General features: G+C 52.6%; 1 protein-coding gene across 3 annotated transcripts; it reads left to right on the top strand.

Moving 5' to 3' along the window:
* Positions 1 to 1,006: 1,006 nt before the first annotated feature.
* Positions 1,007 to 21,110, top strand: ESPL1 (extra spindle pole bodies like 1, separase). 3 transcript variants are annotated; one of them, XM_044755657.2, is made up of 31 exons: positions 1,007 to 1,239; positions 1,676 to 1,768; positions 1,947 to 3,005; positions 3,289 to 3,393; positions 3,527 to 3,647; positions 5,731 to 5,867; positions 6,888 to 7,081; positions 7,390 to 7,629; positions 7,816 to 7,960; positions 8,072 to 8,210; positions 8,412 to 8,551; positions 9,499 to 9,633; positions 10,724 to 10,843; positions 11,339 to 11,510; positions 11,902 to 12,030; positions 12,154 to 12,310; positions 12,814 to 12,923; positions 14,128 to 15,116; positions 15,349 to 15,685; positions 15,887 to 16,048; positions 16,722 to 16,935; positions 17,036 to 17,226; positions 17,765 to 17,892; positions 18,069 to 18,149; positions 18,648 to 18,803; positions 18,903 to 19,073; positions 19,198 to 19,302; positions 19,478 to 19,593; positions 19,760 to 19,843; positions 20,013 to 20,177; positions 20,457 to 21,110. In XM_044755657.2, exons 2-31 carry the CDS (start codon positions 1,688 to 1,690, stop codon positions 20,656 to 20,658), a joined length of 6,285 nt encoding a protein of 2,094 aa, XP_044611592.2. In that variant the 5' UTR covers positions 1,007 to 1,239; positions 1,676 to 1,687; the 3' UTR covers positions 20,659 to 21,110. The 3 variants fall into 3 exon arrangements, with proteins under 3 accessions (XP_044611592.2, XP_044611593.2, XP_014703000.3); XM_014847514.3 differs by having other exon boundaries at positions 1,012 to 1,239; positions 18,027 to 18,149; positions 20,457 to 21,109; XM_044755658.2 differs by lacking the exon at positions 18,069 to 18,149.
* The last annotated feature ends 371 nt before the right edge of the window (positions 21,111 to 21,481 follow it).

A 21,481-nucleotide genomic window follows, 5' to 3' on the forward strand; every position in this document is an offset into this window, starting at 1 on the left:
TGATCTACCATCTGGTACTTAAAGAACTTCCTGCTTCTTGTAAGAAGTAGAAGAGTAATAAAAAAGGATAAGATCTCTGCCTTGAGGAGTTTATATAGGGGACATAGAAATACATAGGAAAAAGGCCCAGAACACTTGCTGCACAACATGTAAGTGAACACTAATCGCTAAGGTGTAAGCAAGAGAAAATGAGTACTGAGAGAAGTGATGTATTCGTTGACCATTTATGAACACCTCCTCTCCACTGGGTCCCTTACCCTGTAAGAGATATGTCTGCAATGTCTGTAACACACATTTAGTACTTGCATTAAGGTGACAGACGCTGAGATTCTTGGGAGATGTCTTGATTTTTTTTTTTTAATAGTCTTCCCTGCTACATTCTCAGGTCCTAAAAGAGGCTGATGATGATGAAGAAAGGCGGTGATAGAGAAGGATGAGTTATCCAACAGAGTTCTTCGGGAAAGAGATAACTGGGAGACCAGAGTTGTGAACTGAACGCTTTGGTGGAGGAAGGAAAGAGAAGCAGAGCCAACTGAGTGTGTATGTTTGAGGAAGGAGTTAGGACTTACCAAACAAAGTCATTAAAGACGGTGAAATAGCCCAGTGAATGAGTTTTCCTAGTTCTTCCCGTCCCTCAAAACCCCCACCCCACCTCCCTAACCTCCATCCCCCATCAAGGAGCGCTAGGTCCTCTGTCTCTCTCATGCAATCCTGTTCATGGCAGTAGCAAGGCTGGAAGGCAGAGAGAGGGCTGGAAGTCGCCACGGTGCTCCTGTCAGTGCCCCCCGAAAATTGTATCTTTAAAGAATTCCGTGAAAGGCTACGCCCTTTTTTCCTAGTAACCCAAACTGCGTGCGTTTCCAAGTAAGTTCTTTTTGTTGTCTAGCCTGTTTCTCGTCTCTTGAAATTTAAACTCTTTCTGAGCTCTGAAGATAAAGGGGAGGAGGCAAGGGGCTGGCCTTCCCGATAGCGACTAAGCAACAGATAGGCGAGGAACTCGGCCTCGACTGGAAAAAGCGGGGAAACCCGCGCCCCCAAGAGGCTTTAACGCCGGAAGCAGTAGGAGGCGTCCCGTGATGATGCAGCGCGTCTGGTAAACTACAACTCCCATCGCACCGCGCGGCCCGCCGGCGTTACGCAGCTCTCAGCTGATTGGTCGCTGGGGATATTTGAAAGGAGGGGCTGGCGCGGAAAACGAAGGTTACCTTTCGGATCCTTGAGAAGTACTTAACCCGGCGGGTAAGTCCTGGACCTGGGGAGGAGGGCGACCTCTGGGGCGGCAAGGCCCTGAGGGACTCGAGAGCGTATGTACGCACCGAAGTGAATGGGGTCTCCAGCGCTGACTTGAGGGAGAGGCGGGGGCGCCTCTGCGAGGGAGGGTCGGGCGGCCTCGGGACGTCCTGGCGGGCGCTGAGGAGCTCGGTGGAGGCCTCCGGTGCGGGGCGTTGGGGCGGTGGGATGGGTAGTGAGGCCGCGGATCCGCCTGGAGGAGGGAAAAGTGGAAGCTTCGGTTTATAACGGGAGCCTGGCCTCCTGGCATGGGCTTTCTTCGGATAGGATTTCTGATGGGATTCTTTGCTCGCTTCTTCCGCGGCCTTCAAACGTTCCTCCCGTCCTCCATTTAGCTCCCTTACGAGTCTTCTCCGCTTTCTCTGATCCGTCCCCTTTCTCCTAGCCCTCCGGCGCCATGAGGAGCTTCAAAGGAGTCAACTTTGGAGCTCTGCTAAGCAGCCAGAAGGAGGCCGAAGATCTGCTACCTGACCTGAAGGTAGGAGTGCTGTCTGGATCCGGATACCTGGCTTTTCAAGCCGAGCTGTTTTGGTTTTTTCCTTATTTGAAGAGATAGATTAGTAGGAGACCCACTTCTGAGCAACCCTATTTCTAGTTCCTTTCCCTACCTCTTTTGCTCCTTTGGTGGACCCATTCACATCTTCCTCTCTCCCTAGGAGTTCTTGTCCAAGCTTCCAGCTGGTTCTCCCAGCTGCCCATCTGATGCCGAGAGGAGACAAGCTTGTGATGCCATCCTCAGGGCTTGCAACCAGCAGCTGACTGCCAAGCTAGTTTGCCGTGAGCACCTAGGGAGCCTGCTGGAGCTGGCAGAGCTGGCTTGCAATGGCTACTTGGAGTCCACCCCCCAGCGCCCACCCCTCTACCTGGAGCGAATTCTCTTCATCTTTCTGCGGAACGTTGCCGCACAGGGAATCCCAGAGGCCACGCTGCGTCTCGCTCAGCCCCTCCATGCCTGCTTGATGCGGTGCTCTCGCCAAGCTGCTCCCCAGGACTACGAAGCTGTGGCCCGGGGCAGTTTTTCTCTGCTTTGGAAGGGGGCAGAAGTCCTGGTGGAGCGGCGAGCTGCGTTCTCAGCCCGGCTGAAGGCCTTGAGCTTTCTAGTACTCTTGGAGGATGAAAGTACCCCTTGTGAAGTTCCCCACTTTGCTTCTCCAACAGCCTGTCGAGTGGTGGCTGCCCATCAGCTATTTGATGCCAGTGGGCATGGTCTGAATGAAACAGATGCTGACTTCCTAGATGACATGCTCTCCAGGCATGTGATCAGCGCCTTGCTGGGTGAGGGAGGGGGTTCTCCTGGTGCTCTTTCTCCCCAGAGGGCCCTCTGTCTCTTGGAGCTCACCCTGGAACACTGCCGTCGCCTCTGCTGGAGCCGCCACCACGTCAAGGCCACCAGGGCAATGAAGAAGGCCCATGATTACCTAAGGATCACCAATCTGGCCCCTAGCCTCCAGCTGTGCCAGCTGGGAGTTGAGCTGCTGCAGATCAGAGAAGGAGGACCCCAGGCAGTGGCCAAGCTTCTGATCAAGGCATCAGCTGTCCTGAACAGCTGTATGGAGGCACCATCACCCCCGCTGCGGGCATTGTGTGACAGCTGCCAGTTCTTCCTCTCAGGCCTGGAGCGAGGCATCAAGAGACACTATGGACTTGATGCTGTTCTGGGCCTCTTTGCTTTTCTGGGCGGGTACCGCTCCCTCATCCGGCAGCTGCAGGATGGTGTGAGTTAAGAACCTAGAGGTTGGGTGGGAATGTGGTTCTGTGGATCATCATCAGCCCAGGGTCTTTGGCAAGATCTGGAAGGCCTGGCTGCCTCCTTGGTAAGCTGCTCTCTGGACTATACCTGGCCAGTCTGCAAGCAGTCTAGTGTGTCCTGAGAGGGCAGTGGCCCCTCTGGATGTCCTTCCCTGGGCTGTGTCAGCTCTCCAGGACTCTGACCCGGTCTTCAGCTTAGAGCTCATGCTTTATCTCTGGCCCTCAAACCAAACCCTGTTCCTTCCTCAGGTCTGTGGGGACCCCTCCAAGCAGCAGCAGGCTTTGATTCAGATGCACTTTCAGGGACTTCACCTCTACACTGTGGTGGTTTATGACTTTGCCCAAGGCTGTCAGGTACCGTCTGGGAATCAAGGAACCTGGGCAGGTCCTAGGGTCTGGGCTTGCTTGGCTTTGGACATTGGGTAGGGTAGACGTCACCTTGGATCTGTTGTGACTCCTCACCCTCAAGCCCTTCTTGTCCCTTCAGGTAGCTGATTTGGCTGACCTGGCCCAGCTAGTGGAAAGTTGCAAATCTACCGTTGTCTGGCTGCTGGAGGCGTTACAGGGCCTGTCAGGCCGAGAGCTAACGGACTACCTGGGGATGACTGGTTAGTGCCCTGGGGCCCAGGTACAGGGTTCTTAGGAGGCTCATCACTCCTTAGGCAGGCAAATAGCACCTGCTGGATGGTTCCGACCACAGTGGGGGCTCCTTATGGTTTAAGGAAGCAGTGAAAGAGGTGTTTCTAAGTATCCATTACTCTATATTTAACAGCAGTAGAGAGGCGATGGGCTAACTTACAATAGCAGACATGAATTTTTTCTCATTGACTTTGAAATCTGATTTGGTATTTATGAAAATGGTTGTACCTGATATGCTTTATGACTTTCTATATATTTAAATTTTAAAGAACATTTATAACTTAAATTTTTTTAAACCAGGTAAAACATTCACAGGGTTTAAAATTCAAATTGCACAAAAGGGCATACGGTGAAGTCCCTCTCCCACTCCTAATCCTGGCTGCCCAAGGCGCCCTCTACAGAGGGAACTAATAGCATCCGTTTCTTATGTCTCCTTCTGGAGATACACTGTGTATATATAAGGCAAGATGCATATATATATTTCTCCCACCCTGGTTATTGAAATAGACATATGGAAAAGTACTGAGATCTTAAGTGTACAGTTTGGTGGATATTTACAAAGTGAACATACTTTGTAACCAACATCTAGGTCGAGTAACGGAGCATGACTTAGCCCCCAGAAAACCCCTGCTTGTGCCCCCTTCTAGTTACCACCCCCCACAGCAACCACTATCCCAACAACATGGGTTAGTTTTGCCTATTTTTGTCTTTCATGATAAATTTCCCCCTCATTTTGCAAAAAGCATGGGTCTTCAGTTTAAATTACATAAACCTAATGAGTTCAGTCATTGGAAGATTCTGAAGAACTTTTCATATTCATATTTTCAGTGGTTGAACCTAGCTATAGAGATGAAAATATCAGGAGTCACAAAAATTATTAGTGTGAAAATTCTTCCCACAGAGTACTGAAGACTGACTTTGTTTTCTCCCAACCATCTACCTTGATAGCCAAGAAACTGCATAAACTAGAATTTAGGAAAACTTTATTCATTCAACACATTTATTTTTTTACTTTTTGAGGAAGATTAGCCCTGAGCTAACATTTGCCACCAATCCTCCTCTTTTTGCTGAGGAAGACTGGCCCTGAGCTAACATCTGTGCCCATCTTTCTCTATTTTATGTGGGACGCTGCCACAGCATGGCTTGACAAGTGGTACGTAGGTCCACACCTGGGATCTGAACTGGGGAACCCTGGGCCGCCAAAGTGGAACATGTGAACTTAACCCCTGCACCACCCGGCCGGCCCCAACACATATTTATTGAGTACTGCTCTGTGCTAAGCACTGTTCTAAGTGCTTGGATGTGTGAGTAAACAAAACAAAGATCCCTGCCCTCAGGGAGTCACATTCTGGCTGAGGGAGAAAAATAATAAACAACAAAATAATTGAATTATGGACATGTTAGAAAGTGATGAGAAATATGGAGTGAAAGGAAAAGTAGAGCGGAATAAGAAAGGGAAGTAGGAGTTCAGGGTAGGTGAGGGGGCAAGTTCCCTATTAAAATAGGGTGGTCAGGGTGGGCCTCACTGAGAAGGTGACGTGAGCAAAACCAGGACAGGGTGAAGGAGTTGGCCGTGGAGACACCTGGGAAGGACATCCCTGGCAGAGGAGACAGCCAGTGCCAAGGTCCTGAGGCAGGAGAGGGTCTGATGTGTTCAAGGAGTAGCAATGAGGCTAGTGTGGCGTCAGTGGAATGAGGGAGGTAAGGGACAGGCCAGAGTGCTTCCCCTGAAATGCTGACCTTTGGACTGAGATGAAGACAGAGACTGGCATGTGAGGAAAGATGGAGTTTGCATGGGGATAAGGCTGTAGTTCTGGTAAAACAAGCACAGATGGCTGGCTGGTCTAGGCTGCCTCACTGGAATGGAGGACGTGGCTGGCGTGGAGCAGGACAGGGAGAGCTGCCCCTCTTCCATTCCCTAGCAATAGGGGTTCCTGTCTGATCTGGAAGCTGCTGAGCTGACCACGCTTGAGCCTCTCTCTACTGCCTCTCCAACAGGGGAGGCCAGTGGCAACCGTTCCTGTGGTCACCTGTCCTTTCTCTCCCCTGCAGCCTCTTACACCAGTAACTTGGCCTACAGCTTCTACAATCACAAGCTCTATGCTGAGGCCTGTGCCATCTCCGAGCCCTTCTGCCAGCACCTGGGCTTGGCAAAGCCAGGCACCTATCCTGAGGTGCCTCCTGAGAAGGTATGAGGGCAGGGAGGGAGGTTATGTTGGCAGTGGAGAGGGCTTGAGTAGCATGAAAGGGCCTGGCCAGGACCCTGCCTGGGAGTGTTACTAGCTGCCTTTTGGCACCAGTGCCTGGGGCAGTGTTTCCCAGACCACACCTGTACTGTTATTTACTTAATCTTTTTTTTCGATTGACTCACTTTTTATATTTAGCCTTGTCCAAGCCAGTGGTTCTCAACCTGGCCGCATCTTAGAATCACCTGAGTGAACTTAAAAAAAATTCTAATGTTTGCCCCAGACTCATTGCGTCAGAAACTCTGGCACTAGAGCCTGGGCCTCTGGGTATTTAAAAAGCTTCCCCGGTGGTCCTTTGGACAACGAGAGTGAGAACCGAGAGCTAGCAAAAGTATTCACAAAATGATGACTTGGCTGGACTGGCAGGCAAGATGGGTCCTAGAGGGCCTTGGGTTTCATCCTGAGTGAGGTTGCTGAGCCTCTAAAGGAATAAAGTGGAGGCGTGAGACCAGATTGGCATCTTGGGTTTCTCTGGCATCACTGTGGTGAATGAACAGGGTGCAAGGACAGTACAGGTGCCCAGGCCACTCCAGGAGCCTAGGCAGGAAAGGGTGGCTGTCTGAACTGAAGCAGCTTCCCGAGGGATGGAAAGAGTGCATGGCTGCAAGAAGTCAAGGATTAACCTGGTAGGTGACTGGCTGTGAGGGAGGGAGAAGGGAGAGTCAAGGATGGTCTTGCGTTTCTGAGTCAGGAGAAGGCGCTGGTTTGCTGAGAGGATGACAGGAGGAGGAGCAAGATTTCAGGGGTGTGGACGATGAATATGTGGGGTGGTGGATTGAAGTCTCAGGTTGAGAGCACGAGGTATTTAGTTCATAGGTGTCTTCTGCCTGGGGTGGGGTGGGGCAGGAGGGCCCCTGCCCACCCCCACTGGCTGGTGTATGTACCTGTGCATGCACCCACTCCCCACCGGACAGACGCACTGGTTCCTCGCTCCACTTTGGTCTGTTCCCCTTCTCTGGTTAGTTGCACAGGTGCTTCCGGCTGCATGTAGAGAGTCTGAAGAAACTGGGTAAACAGGCCCAGGGCTGCAAGATGGTGACTTTGTGGCTGGCAGCCCTGCAGCTCTGTGGCCCCAAACACATGGCTGAGCCAGTCACCTTCTGGGTGCGGGTCAAGATGGATGCAGCCAGAGCTGGAGACAAGGAGCTACAGCTGCGGTGAGTTGGTGGGGCGGGAGACAGCCATGTTTGGCCCATAGCTGGGCTGGCTTTTTGTGCTTGTGGTCATGTTCATCCTCGTGTCTGAAAAAGGCAGCGGTTCTTCCATCCATCGTTACTCATTGAGTGCTTACTATGTGCCAGCCACTGTGTGAGGTCCTGAGGGAACAGTGGCGACAGGCAGTGTTCTTGTTCTCATGACTGGAAACTTAACTGCGCTCTCACCGAGCCAAGGCTGGGACTCCTTGGCCTGAGCAGAGGCTCTGTGCTTCACACGCTCCCCTAGTGCCGAGCCTGCCCTTTCTCAGGACTCTGCGAGACAGCCTGAGCGGCTGGGACCCGGAGACCCTGGCCCTCCTGCTCAGGGAGGAGCTGCAGGCCTACAAGGCAGTGCGGGCCAACACGGGACAGGAGCGGTTCAACGTCATCTGTGACCTGCTGGAGCTGAACCCCGAGGAGACACCGGCTGGGGCCTGGGCTCGAGCCACCCACCTGGTGGAGCTGGCTCAGGTGCTCTGCTACCACGACTTTGCCCAGCAGACCGACTGGTGAGCGGGAATAGCTAGGGAGGCCACTCTTACTTCTTGTCCTAGGTCCTCTCACCTTTTTTGGAGTCTTATTTCCCTTTCCACGTCCCGGAGCACCCCCTTCAGTTTGTGGCCCTGGGAGCTCACTGCAAGTGTGAGGCCTGCTGTCCTGCAGAAGGCCCACTTGAGTGCATCCTCTCCCCACAGCTCTGCCCTGGATGCTATCCGGGAGGCCCTGCAGCTTCTGGAGTCTGTGAGGCCGGAGGCCCAGGCCAAGGATCGGCTTCTGGATGATAAAGCACAGGCCCTGCTGTGGCTCTACATCTGTACCCTGGAGGCCAAAATGCAAGAAGTGAGTGTGGCTGCTGTGGCGGCAGAGCAGAACCGGGGGCGGGGGTTGTTTTCCCCAGGCCCCCAGTAAACTGCTACCAGCCCTGGTTTTGACCCTGATTTCCCCATCCAGGGTATCGAGCGGGATCGGAGAACCCAGGCCCCGAGTAATCTGGAAGACTTTGAAGTCAATGACCTGAACTACGAAGATAAACTCCAGGAGGATCGTTTCCTATATAGTAACATTGCCTTCAACCTGGCTGCAGATGCTGGTGAGGGCCGTGAACGTGGTGTGGTGGGATAGTCTCCTCTGTGGCTTCCTAAGAGCAGAACGGGGACCTCAGGTGTGGGGGAGGCTCGCCCCGTAGGATGGGAGGTGGGCACAAAGGGCAGCGGGTGTTAGGGAGAAGGCTGCATTCTCCCCAGATGGTCCACGCTGAGAGAATGGCTGGTCGCTTTCTTCTGATTCACAGCTCAGTCCAAATGCCTGGACCAAGCCCTGGCCCTGTGGAAGGAGGTGCTCACGAAGCGGCAGGCCCCCACTGTGCGGTGTCTCCAGCAGACAGCAGCCTCGCTGCAGATTCTAGCGGCCCTCTATCAGCTGGGGGCAAAGGTAAGGGAGGAGGGCAGTGACGCAGTGGAGGCCAGCTCCTTCACCTTCTCTGGCCTGTGTACCTGCCAAAAAGCCATGTAACCCAGTGTGGGCTCTGTCACCCATCTCCCTGAGATTACATCCGAGCTCCAGCATTTGTTAGCACATGGCCTTAGGCAGGTTACTCAACCTTCGAAGCCCGAGCTTTCTTATCTCTAGAATGAAGGTAGTAACACGGTTCCCTCAGAGCGCTTTCAGCATTCAGTGAGGGGATGCGTGGAAGACGTGTGTAAACGGAATACTCAAAACTTAGCTATAATTATTGTTAGTTACTAGATGATATGAGACCTATAAACTCAGAAAAATACATAAATGCCTAAAGACACAATTTTACATTTTCACATGAAATGTTTCACAGTCTCTGAAGCTCTTCCCTGGAGCCCACGTTAGGATCCTCCAAAAAAGAACCGTGCACATAGAGGATCTTTGTTACCATGGGCCATTAGGCCATATTTCTAGCGTGGGGACCTGGGAAGCTGCCCCGGCCCTGGATGTGAGTCTTGGCTCTACCACAGCCCTGTTATATGAACTTAAATGAGCAACTTAACCTATGTGCATCTTAGTTTCCTCACCTGTAAAACTGGGATGAGAGTTGCTATGAAATAAAGTGAGGTGATGCACGTAAACCTGTTGGCTCAGTGTCTGGCACACAGTAGGCACTCAGTAAATCCTGGCTCTTGATGATGACTGGCATTTGGGCTTTAAGACAGGAGGGGTAGGATGGTTTGCAGGCTCCCTCACTGCTCTCCTCTCAGGCTCCCTGAGAAGGGCTGCTGGCTGCTCTGTCTGGGTAGCCACATTCCATCCCGGCCCTGAGGTGAGACCAAGGTCCCGAGGGGTGGGGAGTGGAGGGTGGAAGTGGAGGCTCAAGCAGGAGCCAAGTAAGCTTGCTGCTTCTGGCCCACCAGCCCCTGCAGGCTCTGGAAGTCCTCCTGCTTGTACGGATAGTCTCCCAGAGATTGGAGGACCACGCAAAGGCAGCTGGCTCCTCCTGCCACATCACCCAGCTCCTCCTGACGCTCGGCTGTCCCAGCTATGCCCAGGTGAGTGCCCAGCCAGCCTAGCCTGGGGACGTCAGGGGGGACCTGGCTTTAGTGGCCCATCTTTTCTCTGAGAAGATAGGATACTAGACGGGATAGGATAGGATACTTTCCCTTCTCCCGCCACATTCGGCTGGAGGATTGTAAAGTGGGGCGTGGTTGGGAGGCAGCCGTGAGAAGAGGAGGCATCTTTCTCCTCCACACTGCAAAACCAACTGTCCATGATGTCTTACAGATTCTGCACCAGGAATATACGACTAATCCTGTATTTCCCATCCATTTCTGGTGCCCTCATGGATGCTTTTCACTCAGTTAGGACTATTACAGTGTCTGCTAGCTGGTCTCCTTGCCTCCGGTTTCTCTCTTTTCCACCTCGTCCTCTGACTACTATTAGTAATACATTATCTTTTTAGGCGCAGATCTGATCTGATCTCTTTCCTGCTTAAAGGATTTCCTTGGCTTCTCTGATACCTGAATGATGCTGTCCAGACGCTTACTCTGCACTGCACCCTTCTGTATTCTGGTTCACACATTTTCCTGCTGCTCCCTACCACCAACCTTCTGCCAGTCTGTACCAGTTCCTTTATATTCCTTGTATGTGCCTGTCTGCCTTTGGTTGTGTCAGTTCCTCCACACTAAGTGCATCCTCTCCTCCCTTCTTTTTTTTTTTTTTCATTTGGCAAACCTGTACTTTCTTTTTAAGGCCTAGCTCAATGGTCCCCCCCTTCACAAAGCATTTTATACATCCTCTTCTTCAAGGGCAGAATCAGCCACTTTCCCTGGGTCCCCAGACCACCGTGGCATTGTGTCATGATGACATAGGTGTGCCTGCGCCCCCATGGCATTGCAAGCTTTTGGATACAAGGTCCTGCTTACTCTTTATTCAGCTTTGTCTTTCTAGCGTAGTGGTTAACTGAAAGCTACCAAATGATCATTTTAGTGAGTGAGTGAATGACTCCTGTGTAGATTATAATATTTAAAATAATTTAATACTTAGTTGGATGTGTTCAGCATTTTGTTTGTGAATGCTTTCATCTCAAAAGTCTGGCTGCTTCTCACCAGCATGCTCATGCACCCCCGATTCCTTCTTTAGTTACACCTGAAAGAGGCAGAATCAAGTCTAAAGCTTCTGGATCACACCACTGACGCCTACCAGCTCCTCTCCCTGACCCGCGACCTACTGCAAAGTCAACTTTACTGTGCTCACCAGAAGGTATTTCTCACCTTCTTAATCCCCGAAGCTTCTGGGTATTGGAAGGATTTTAGGATATTCTAGATGTTTGTCTGGCTTCTGAGACTTCCCTGGAGCTGGGAAGAATATTCCTGACCCTGGGAGGCAGTGCTGTGCCCTGGCCCTGCCCTCTCCAATGACTTGTTCACCAGTGCTCCTCTCATAGAGATACTGTCCTTTTCACTCTTTTCCAGTTTCCTCAGGGGCAAGGGGGAGAGTCTTTCCTGTGACTAGAACTGGGACAACACCAGAACCCTAAACTGGAAATCCAGTGAGAGCCAAAAGACCTGAGTTTTCTCATAAACTCGCTGTGTGCCTTGGCTGAGTCCTGTGCCCTCTCAGGCTCTAATTTTCTCTACGGCTTGTATCATTCTTAAAAGTGGGGGATTGGGCCGGATGGTCTCCAGGGCCATCTCCAGGTCTGAACTGCCAATCTGACTTCATCACTGCTCTCCTCTGGCCCCCTCCCCCTCCCAGGTGACTGAGGGCGCCTCTCTGTTGCTGTGTGTGCTTCGAGACCCTGCCCTCCAGAGGTCCTCCAAGGCCTGGTACTTGCTCCGTGTCCAGGCCCTGCAGCTGGTGGCAGTCTACCTTAGCCTCCCAGCAGACAGCCTGTCCGCCTCCCTGGGGGAGCAGCTCTGTGCCCAAGGTGAAAGATTAGGGTGCTTGGCCCTCCTTGGTCGATGTGTGCAGTTTGTGCGCTATCAGCTCTTCTCAGCTCTTGTCCCCTCTGCTCTCCAGCTGCACGGACCAGCCTACCTAGCAGCTGCACAGAGTAGGCCTGGGAGAGCAAATGAGTTTCAGTTTGCCTGCTGACTCTAATCGATTGCTTAGTGATGCCTGGAATACTAAACTGACAAGGATTCTGAGACCCCATGTGGTCTCAGGGGAAAGAGTTCTGTGATTGATTAGCTCTGTCTGCCTTAGCTGTACAAGGAGAAGAGTGGCAGCATGCTTTGCGTTTGCTATCTTAGTAGGTGCAGGTGGTGGAAGTTCTGGCCACATCATCTCCCTCTTTGTACCCCCCCTCACCTGCACAGGCTGGCAGACACCTGAGATAGCACTCATCGACTCCCATAAGCTCCTCCGAAGCATCATCCTCCTGCTCATGGGCAGTGATGTGCTCTCGATTCAAAAAGCAGCAGTGGAGACACCATTTCTGGACTATGGTGAGTCTGAGGAGGAGAGCAAGGGGGAATGAACAGGCTAGATGGTGGGGCTGGCAGTTTTGTCTCCACAGGATCCAGGCTATGACTGAGTGATACTGGTCATGTCTCTCTCCTTTGCTACAGGTGAAAATCTGATACAAAAATGGCAGGTTCTTACAGAGGTGCTGAGCTGCTCGGAGAAGCTGGTCTCCCGCCTGGGCCGCCTGGGCAGTGTGAGCGAAGCCAAGGCTTTTTGCTTGGAGGCCCTGAAACTTACAACGAAGCTACAGATTCCGCGCCAGTGAGTACAGGGCCCAAAAGGATGCTGATTCCAGACCCCCTTGACCATGGGTTCCCAAACTATTCCACAGATGAACATGTTATATTCGGAGGGGTTTGTGGAAGAATGCCTTCCATGGCTAAATCAGTGGGAAATGCTGAGTTAATCAAGGTTAAACATTTTTATTTCATATAGGACTTCTCATGTCCTCCAATATGCTAATATGCATAAATCTTCAAAAGGGAGATCTATTATACAGCGTTTCCCTAAATCTCTTTGCCCACAGGATCCTATTTTTGAAGAACGCGGTTTGGGAAATCCTGTCCTCATACAAGGATGAGTTGGTTTGAGAGGGAGCATAGAGGGTTTTCTCCAGGGAGCCTTGAAGTCAGCTTTAGGAAGTAAAGGCCTTTTGGAGGCTGGGAAAGACTGTGATGGCTCTGTCTAGGAAAGGGGCAAAAAGAAGGACTCTCCAGGAAGACAAAGGATTCCACCAATTGGTTGTCGTCTCCTCTCCCAACAAGGTGTGCCCTATTCCTGGTGCTGAAGGGCGAGCTGGAGCTGGCGCGCAATGACGTCGACCTCTGTCAGTCGGACCTGCAGCAGGTTCTCTTCTTGCTTGAGTCTTGCACAGGTGAGCAGCCGCGCCCCAACGCCCATGGGCGGTGGTGAGAGTGACACACACGCCACACACATCTTTGTATGCCAAAGGTTTGGTTCCCTTCTAATCAGAGACTTACTTCTGGTCCCAGGGCAAAGCTCTCTTTACTTCAGTCAGACCATTGGTGTCCCTCTTTCAGGTGGCCTGTCCAGGACTAACCCTACCTAGTTCTAGTTTTCATTGCTAATACACTTTGGCTATTTAAATTTAAATTTAACTTAAATAAAATTTAAAATTCAGTTCCTTAGTCATTTGCCACATTCTGCATGCTCAGTAGCCACACTAACTACGTGTGGCTACTGTATTGCACAGCACAAATGTAGTGTCCTCAAGAGGGCCTAAGCTAATAATAAAATGCTGTATTTATGGTACTTTTTTTCCTTGTCAACCACCTTTCCCTCTAGTATTTCATTTGACCCACACAAAACCCTGGAAAGTAAGGTAGGAATATAGATTTTTTTCTTTTATAAAATGAAAAAGTTGAGATAGTCAGTGTTTTTGGCCAGAATCATGGGGCCGTCAGAGGCAGGATCCAGGATTAGGACTTCAGCCTCCTTGGGGCCTGAACCGTGGCTGAGTGGTTAAGTTCACCCGCTCCTCTTCGCGCCACGGGGCCAGCCCCAACTCTGATTTTTTGAATACAGTGTTTATCAATTCTAAGTGCTAGAAAAATTTTATTCCACTATAAGTCTGGTAATCTATTATCCTTTCTCAAAGTTCATGCAATAACAGGACTTAAAAATGGCATTGAGGGGCCGGCCCTGTGGCCGAGTGGTTGGGTTCACGCGCTCTGCTTCAGTGGCCCAGGGTTTCGTCAGTTCGGATCCTGGGTGCAGACATAGCACCGCTCATCAAGCCATGCTGAGGTGGCGTCCCACATGCCACAACTAGAAGGACCCACAACTAAGAATATACAACTATGTACCAGGGGACTTTGGGGAGAAAAAGGAAAAAAATGAAATCTTTAAAAAAAAAAAATGGCATTGATCCAGTATATATATACTGAAAAGTTTTAATCTCACTCAAGTTTTAAAAGGTTTACAAGCTTGTTTTTAACCTGATCTACAGTGCCAGATGAGGAAAAAATGTTTTGAAATAAATTATTATTAAAAAAATGAAAAATTTTGGAGTTACTCATTTCTCCAGGTTTGTAATTCTTGTTCCGTTCTCTCCCCAGAGTTTGATGGACTAGCCCAGCGCCCGGACTCTGGGAAGAAGGTCCACCTGCAAAAGCGGAAGCAGCCGGCCCGCGGCCTGCGGCCTCCGGAGCTCCCGGAGGAGGAGCCCTTCCTGAGAGGCCCTGCCCTGGAGCTGGTGGCCACTGTGGCCAAGGAGCCTGGCCCCATAGCACCTTCTACTAACTCCTCCCCTGTCCTGAAAATGAAGCCCCAGCCCAGCCCCGGCTTCCTGACCCATTCGCCCACCTGTGACTGCTCGCTCTGTGCCAACCCTGTCCTCTCAGCAGTCTGTCTGCGTTGGGCGTTGGTCACAGCAGGGGTGAGGCTGGCCATGGGCCATGAGGCCCAGGGTCTGGATCTGCTGCAGGTCGTGCTGAAGGGTTGCCCTGCAGCCACTGAGCGCCTCACCCAAGCTCTGCAAGCTTCCCTGAGTCACAAAGCACCCCCTTCCCCTGTCCCGAGCCACTTGAATGAGCTCTTTGCTCAGGCATACACACAGCTAGCACTGGAGGGGCTGAGCCGGCCATCAAATAAGAGCCTGGGGAAGGTCCTGGAGTCAGGGCTGAAGTTTGTGGCAGCGCAGATACCCCACCTGGAGCCCTGGCGAGCCAGCCTGCTCTTGATTCGGGCCCTTGCAAAGCTGGCTGGCCTCAGCTCCTGTACTACCCAACTCTTTGCAAGCTCCTGGGGCTGGCAGCCACCATTGGTAAAGGACTCCCCAGGCTCAGAGCCCTCTAAGCCTCGGAGCCAAAAACATTCTGGACGAGGGCGCCAGCAGGCTGTCTCTGCAACCCCGCCCCTCCATAATACCTCTCTGAAAGGTCTGGAAGGTAGAGGACCACCCTGTACACCTAAGCCCCCAGGCCGGATCAGGCAGGCCGGCCCTCGTGTCCCTTTCACCGTGTTTGAGGAAGTCTTCCCTACACAGAGCAAGCCTGAGGTTCCCAAGGCCCCCAGAGTACAACAGAGGGTCCAGACGCGCCTCAAGGTGAGCTAGGACTGTGGCTAGGTGGGGGTGTCGGGTAGGGGTGGTCCTGGAGAGGTTCTGCAAAGCAGGTGTCTCTGGAATAGCTTCCCAGGGCCTGGTGGGGCCTTCAGCTCCTTGGCTATCTGTAGGATCCAGAGGCCCTTGTGATGGTGCCTCCACAGCACCACCTGCTGGCAACTGATGTCTTGTCACTGAAGGCCCGCGGCCCTTCTCCTTTTCCCACCCATCACAGGTGAACTTCAGTGATGACAGTGACTTGGAAGACTTTGTCTCAGTTGAGGGGCGGCTTGCAGAGGGGCCCAAGAGACGAGGTACTGCTTCCCAGGGCCGGGGCCGCGCTAGGAAAGGCCCAAGCTCGAAGACCGATGCAGTGGCTGCCCCAGGTAGTGCACCTGGGCGCCCTGGCCTCAGTGGCAGGAGCCGGAGGACCAAGACGGTGGCCTCAGGACATTGTGAGGAGCTGGGCCCCGAGATCATGAGGACCATCCCTGAAGAGGAACTGACTGACAACCAGATGGAAATGAGCTTTGAGATCCTCAGGGGCTCTGATGGGGAAGACTCAGCCTCAGGTATGATGGCAAGGGTAGGGGATAGAAGGTGCATGTGTCTTGGGGGGATTTCCCTGGGGCCAAAGCACAAGAAATGACTGGTGCAAAAGACAGTACAGAAAGAAAGTTCTTTTGCTGGCTCTGGACCTGGATCCTTGAAGGGAGAACCAAGGGGGTGGCAGGAGGAGGGAACTCCACAGAAAAGTCATGTTCTCTCCCCAGGTGGGAAGGCAGCAGCGCCAGGGCCTGATACGGCCATAGGAGAATGTGAGGTGTTGAGACGGGATGCCAGCAAAGAGGAGCTGCCTGTCCCGTGCCCAGACAAGGAGAGAGACAAGGATCTGGGTCCTCGGCTCCGACTCCCCTCAGCCCCTGCAGCCATCGGTGAATATGCTGACCACCGAGCTCTCGTCACTTGGAGAGGGCTGAGTCTTTGGTCTCTTGATCCCCGTGCCTTTCCAGTCTGTCCTTGGTTCTGGCTTTGGATCCCCATCTGGATCCGGTCGCCTTTGAACCTGGGTTACAATCCCAGCACACTGTCTACTAGCTGTGTGCAAGTCACTCAGCCTCTCTGAGCTTCTATTTTCTTTTTCTTTGTGTGTGTGTGTGTGAGTAAGATGGTCCCTGAGCTAACATCTGTTGCCAATCTTCCTCTTTTTACTTGAGGTAAATTGTCCCTGAGCTAACATCTGTGCCAGTCTCCCTCTATTTTGTATGTGGGATGCCGCCATAGCATGGCTTGATGAGCAGTGTGTAGGTCCGCACCCCGGATCCAAACCTGTGAACCCCAGGCCACTGAGGCGGAGCTTGCGAACTTAACCACTACACCCTTGGGGCCAGCCCCTGAGCTTCTATTTTCTTAACTGTAAAATAAGGTTTGGGGAGGACGGAGTGAGTTGATGCATGTAAACTGCATAGCGCTCCACTTAGCACACTCCCCTTCATAAATGCTAGCTGCCATTTCCCTAGCGCACAATGAGAGAGGGACTCCTTGGGAAGCTGCTGTCAGCTGGGAAATAGGGGATTCACTGCAGCAAGTGTCTTGACCTTCCTCCAGGTCTCTCTACCCTGGATGCCATCTGTGACTCACTGAGTATTGCCTTCCGTGGGATCAGTCACTGCCCTCCCAGTACACTCTATGCTCACCTCTGCCGCTTCCTGGCCCTGTGCCTGGGCCACCGAGATCCCTATGCCACTGCCTGCCTTGTCACTGAGTCTGTCTCCATCACCTGTCGCCACCAGCTGCTCACCCACCTCCACAGGCGGCTCAGGTGAGTACCCACCATCCCCAAAGCTCATGCTGGGGCAGACTGAAGGGAGAGTCCGGACTCTATAGGAGGGAGACCTCACCCCTTCCTGTGTTGCCTGCAGCAAGTCCCAGAAGCATCGAGGATCGCCTGATGTGGCAGACCAGCTGCAGGGGCTGAGCCTCCAGGAGAGGCCCGGAGATGTCCCCCTGGCCCGCATCCAGCGCCTCTTTTCCTTCAGACTTTCGGGATCTGGCCACTTCCCCCAGCCCGAGAAGGAGAGTTTCCAGGAGTGCCTGGCTCTGATCCCCAGTGGTAGGTGGCAGTCTTCGGCTGGTGTGGCTGTCCTTTTGCATGTCTTCGTACTGAGGAGTTGGGTGAAGGTATTGAAGGCATCAGTTAGTTCACATAGGTTTCTGGTCCTTATGGAAGGACATGTCATACCTTTTTATTGATTAGGCATTTTGTTACCAAACAGACATACCCTAAATCTGGAAGTCTCTCTTTTTTTAACCTCAACTTTGAGTTACCAACAAATTCAGTGTCTTTCTTTAAGAGTAAGTTCAGGTGTCTGGGGTCTTCCTACACTAACATGAAACAGGTTCACAGGTGACGTGAGTGCCTCACTCTGTGCAGGGTGCTTTGTTAGTTCCTGTGAGGGACACAAAGAAGTACAAGACGTGGTCTCTGTCCATAGGGAGCTGTTAGGGCAGGGGAGAGCACCTTGCACTCCAGTGACCAGGGAAGACTTCTTGGAGTTGTCTTGAGTGATGGATAGGGATTGAGTGCAGAAGACAGGGAAGGGAATTCCTTGTGACAGCTGACATGATTCTGAGTATGTCCTGTGTGTCAGGGGTGACTGTGTGTGTGTTGGCCCTGGCCACCCTCCAGCCTGGAACTGTGGGCAACACCCTCCTGCTGACCCGGCTGGAAAAAGACAATCCCCCAGTCACTGTGCAGATCCCCACTGCCCAGGGCAAGGTAGGTGTCCTGGGCAAGGGAGCAAAGTTGGGCTGGGGTGGGCTTCTGGTCAAGCTGCTTGCCTTCTGTGGCTGGGGGTGGAGAGATAGTGATCACGTGGACGAGTTGATATCTCATAGCCCCGTCTCCCAAAGCTGCCTCTGAGTTTAGCCCTGAAAGAGTTTGATGCCATCCAGAAGGAACAGAAAGAGAACAGCAGCTGTACTGACAAACGAGAATGGTGGACAGGGCGGCTAGAACTGGACCACAGGATGGAGGTGTGTGCCCCTGGTGGGTGGGGTCAGGCTGCCCTAGGAACAACCCTGGGTGCCAGCATCCTCTCTCAGGGGTCCTGGCTCAGTGCTGAGCCACCTCCAGTCCTTTCTGGAAGTGTAGGCCTAAATAAAAAACTATGTCACTTGGAAGGACTTTAGACAACAGCCCAGAACTTGAAGGGGTTATGGCAATGGGATGTTTAGAGATACACACAAGAAGAAGGATTGAAGCCCATGTCAGCTTCATGGCTTTAGCTTTCATTGCCCACCTGGTCATATTTGTCAAAACATAGTGTGATATGTAATCAACTGTCTCGTCTGTATTCCCCCAGAGTCTCAGCAAATGAAACACGTTTCTAGCTTCTTGCCTTTTATGACAGGCAGAAAGATATGCAAGACAAGACACACACTGGAAAACCCATTTCCTCCTCTCCAAGTGTCGGTGCTGTGGGACAGAAACTCGGCTCCCTCTGACTGAAGCTTCTGTCCTTCCACATTCAGGTTCTCGTCACCTCGCTGGAGAAGTCTGTGCTGGGCTGCTGGAGGGGGCTGTTGCTGCCATCCAGTCAGGACCCCGGCCCTGCCCAGGAGGCCTCCCGCCTACAAGAGTTGTTGCAGGGATGTGGCTGGAAATATCCTGACCCCACTCTGCTGAAAGTAAGTTGAGGAGTCAGGGAAGGGCAAGAAGCTCGACTTCCCATGGCTGCTGTGAGTGGAGCTAGAGCATGGCACTCACTGACCGCTGTGCCCCTGCAGATCATGCTCAGTGCTGCTGGTACGCTCACCTCTCAGGACGTGCAGGCCCTGGCCTACGGGCTGTGCCCAGCCCAGCCAGAGCGAGCCCAAGAGCTCCTGACGGAGGCTATAGGACGTCTACAGGGTCAGACAGTAGCGAGCAATAGCCACCTTGTCTTAGTGCTAGACAAGGTAAGGAGCTGGAGCCTGAGGGGCAGTGTCTGGTGGGCAGTGGGCACACACTCACCCCCACGCCCCTTCTGACTCCTGCCTATCCCTGGCTAGGGACAGTAACCTCTGAGTGCTTTTTGCCCAGGACCTGCAGAAGCTGCCATGGGAGAGCATGCCCAGCCTCCGGGCACTGCCTGTCACTCGGCTGCCCTCCTTCCGATTCCTCCTCAGCTACTCCATCATCAAAGAGGTATGGGGTTCAGGGAGTGGGGACTGGGGGCGACTTGAAGAAAGAAAATGCAGAGAGATCTGGGAAGAAAGGAGAAGCTCTTAGGAACGGATCAGTTGTGGAAGGGTCCTGGAGTTTGCGGGGCTCGGGCCCTCTGGCTAGAATGGGATCCTGATGATCACTGTCTCCTCCTCAGGTTGGGGCCTCGTCAGTGCTGAGCCAAGGGGTGGATCCACACAGTACCTTCTATGTCCTGAACCCTCACAATAACCTGTCAAACACTGAGGAGCAATTTCGAGCTCATTTTAGCAGGTTGGGGGGATAAGAGTAAGAAAGGGGGTGGAGAAGGGTGGCGACAACATGTGGGCACCATGTCCTTTTCTCCAGTATCAAATGTTCCAGCCCACCCTCCCCCTAGCATCCCTTCTGCCCTCTTTGCCACATGGCCCCTGTTCTTACTCCTGCCTTTTCCCTGCAGTGAAGCTGGCTGGAAAGGGGTTGTCGGGGAAGTGCCTAGCCCGGAACAGGTGCAGGCAGCCCTGACGGAGCATGACTTATATATGTGAGTGCTCAGGGCAGGCAGGTGGGGAGAGGGGCAGTCCCAGAGGAGGGGGTGTCATCCTGGTGTGCTTTGGGACTTTAGAGCCCCTAGCTGACTCAGGAGGCCTCTGGAAACATAGGAGAGGCCTGGTACTGCTCATTCAGGCTCATCTCACCTCCTTCTGCCTTAGCTATGCAGGCCATGGGGCCGGTGCCCGCTTCCTGGACGGGCAGGCCGTCCTGCGGCTGAGCTGCCGGGCCGTGGCCCTGCTGTTTGGCTGCAGCAGTGCAGCCCTGGCTGTGCATGGCAACCTGGAGGGGGCTGGCATCGTGCTCAAGTATATCATGGCTGGCTGGTGAGTCTTGAGGAGCAAGGCCCATCCTAGGTCCCAACCCCAGGTTCCTTCCCAGGTCTGAACCCTGACTCTTTCCTCTTTTGCGCTCCACCTTCCTCCCATCCTAGTCCCCTGGCATCCCTGGGCCTTTAATCCTTTGCCCTTTCTCTCCTCCTAGTACTATGAGCCCAACGACTTCCTCACTGGCTCAATCCTCTCTATCCACCCATCACCAGTCAACATGTTTTCCTATGTATTCCATTTTAGAGGCTTTACTCTGTATTTCTTCTCTTTTCCTAGTCCCCTGTTTCTGGGTAACCTCTGGGATGTGACTGACCGTGACATTGACCGCTACACAGAGGCTCTGCTGCAGGGCTGGCTTGGAGCAGGCCCAGGAGCTCCCCTTCTCTACTATGTCAGCCAGGCCCGCCAGGCTCCCCGACTCAAGTATCTTATTGGGGCTGCCCCCGTAGCCTATGGCTTGCCTGTCTTCCTGCAGTGACCCCTTGGAACTGTCCTATCGCTGACTGTTCTACCTCCAAAGTTAGATTTAACCCTTAGGGTAAATATTTTAAATGATTTTCCCCAGTGTTTTATATGAAATGTTTCCTTTTAACATTAATATAATAAAGATATATTATTTAAATCTTGTTTTGTGTAATTCATCTGAGAACATCTGAAGACACATTGTTGCCCCCCACCCACCATGTGGTACTATAAACAGATGAGAACAGCTTGCGGAAGTTCACGTCTGAGAGCCTTGAGGAGAAAGACAAAACCACAGGACGAAGCTGGGCCTGGCTTGGCCTCACCAGACAAAGATGAAGGACAGAGGGGCATCAAAATGCCTTATGTGGGGACAGAGGCCCAAGGAAGGGTAGAGATAGACCCATTGAAAGCATCCTGACCAGGTACCATCACGTCTGTCCTGTCTTCCTGCCCTCAGGTGTCTTGCCGGTGACACTAGTTTTAATGCCTGAGTTGCCCCCTACCCCTCCTAAGTGAGTGTTAGAGGTCGTTCCCTCCCCACACGCAGCCATTAGACTCTCCAGGATCCCTCCGTCTAGCACATGGCGAAATACCGTATTGACTAACAAACCTTGTGCCGTACTTGCCGGTTGATCGCGTGCCTCCCCATTGTTATCTCCACCCCCACACTCCTCTGCTTCGTCTGTCCACAGCACCACTGTCACGATGCTACTCCGCCTGACCCAGCACTTCACAGGCTTGTCCCTTATCTGTCAGTCACTGGGTTTATACCACCCACGTGGAGTAGCACGCATTGCTTTGCCAACTTGCGGTTCTGGCCTGAGTACTTTTAAGAT

Source organism: Equus asinus, chromosome 22, assembly GCF_041296235.1.
Source record: "Equus asinus isolate D_3611 breed Donkey chromosome 22, EquAss-T2T_v2, whole genome shotgun sequence".
NCBI classification, from domain to species: Eukaryota; Metazoa; Chordata; class Mammalia; order Perissodactyla; family Equidae; genus Equus; species Equus asinus.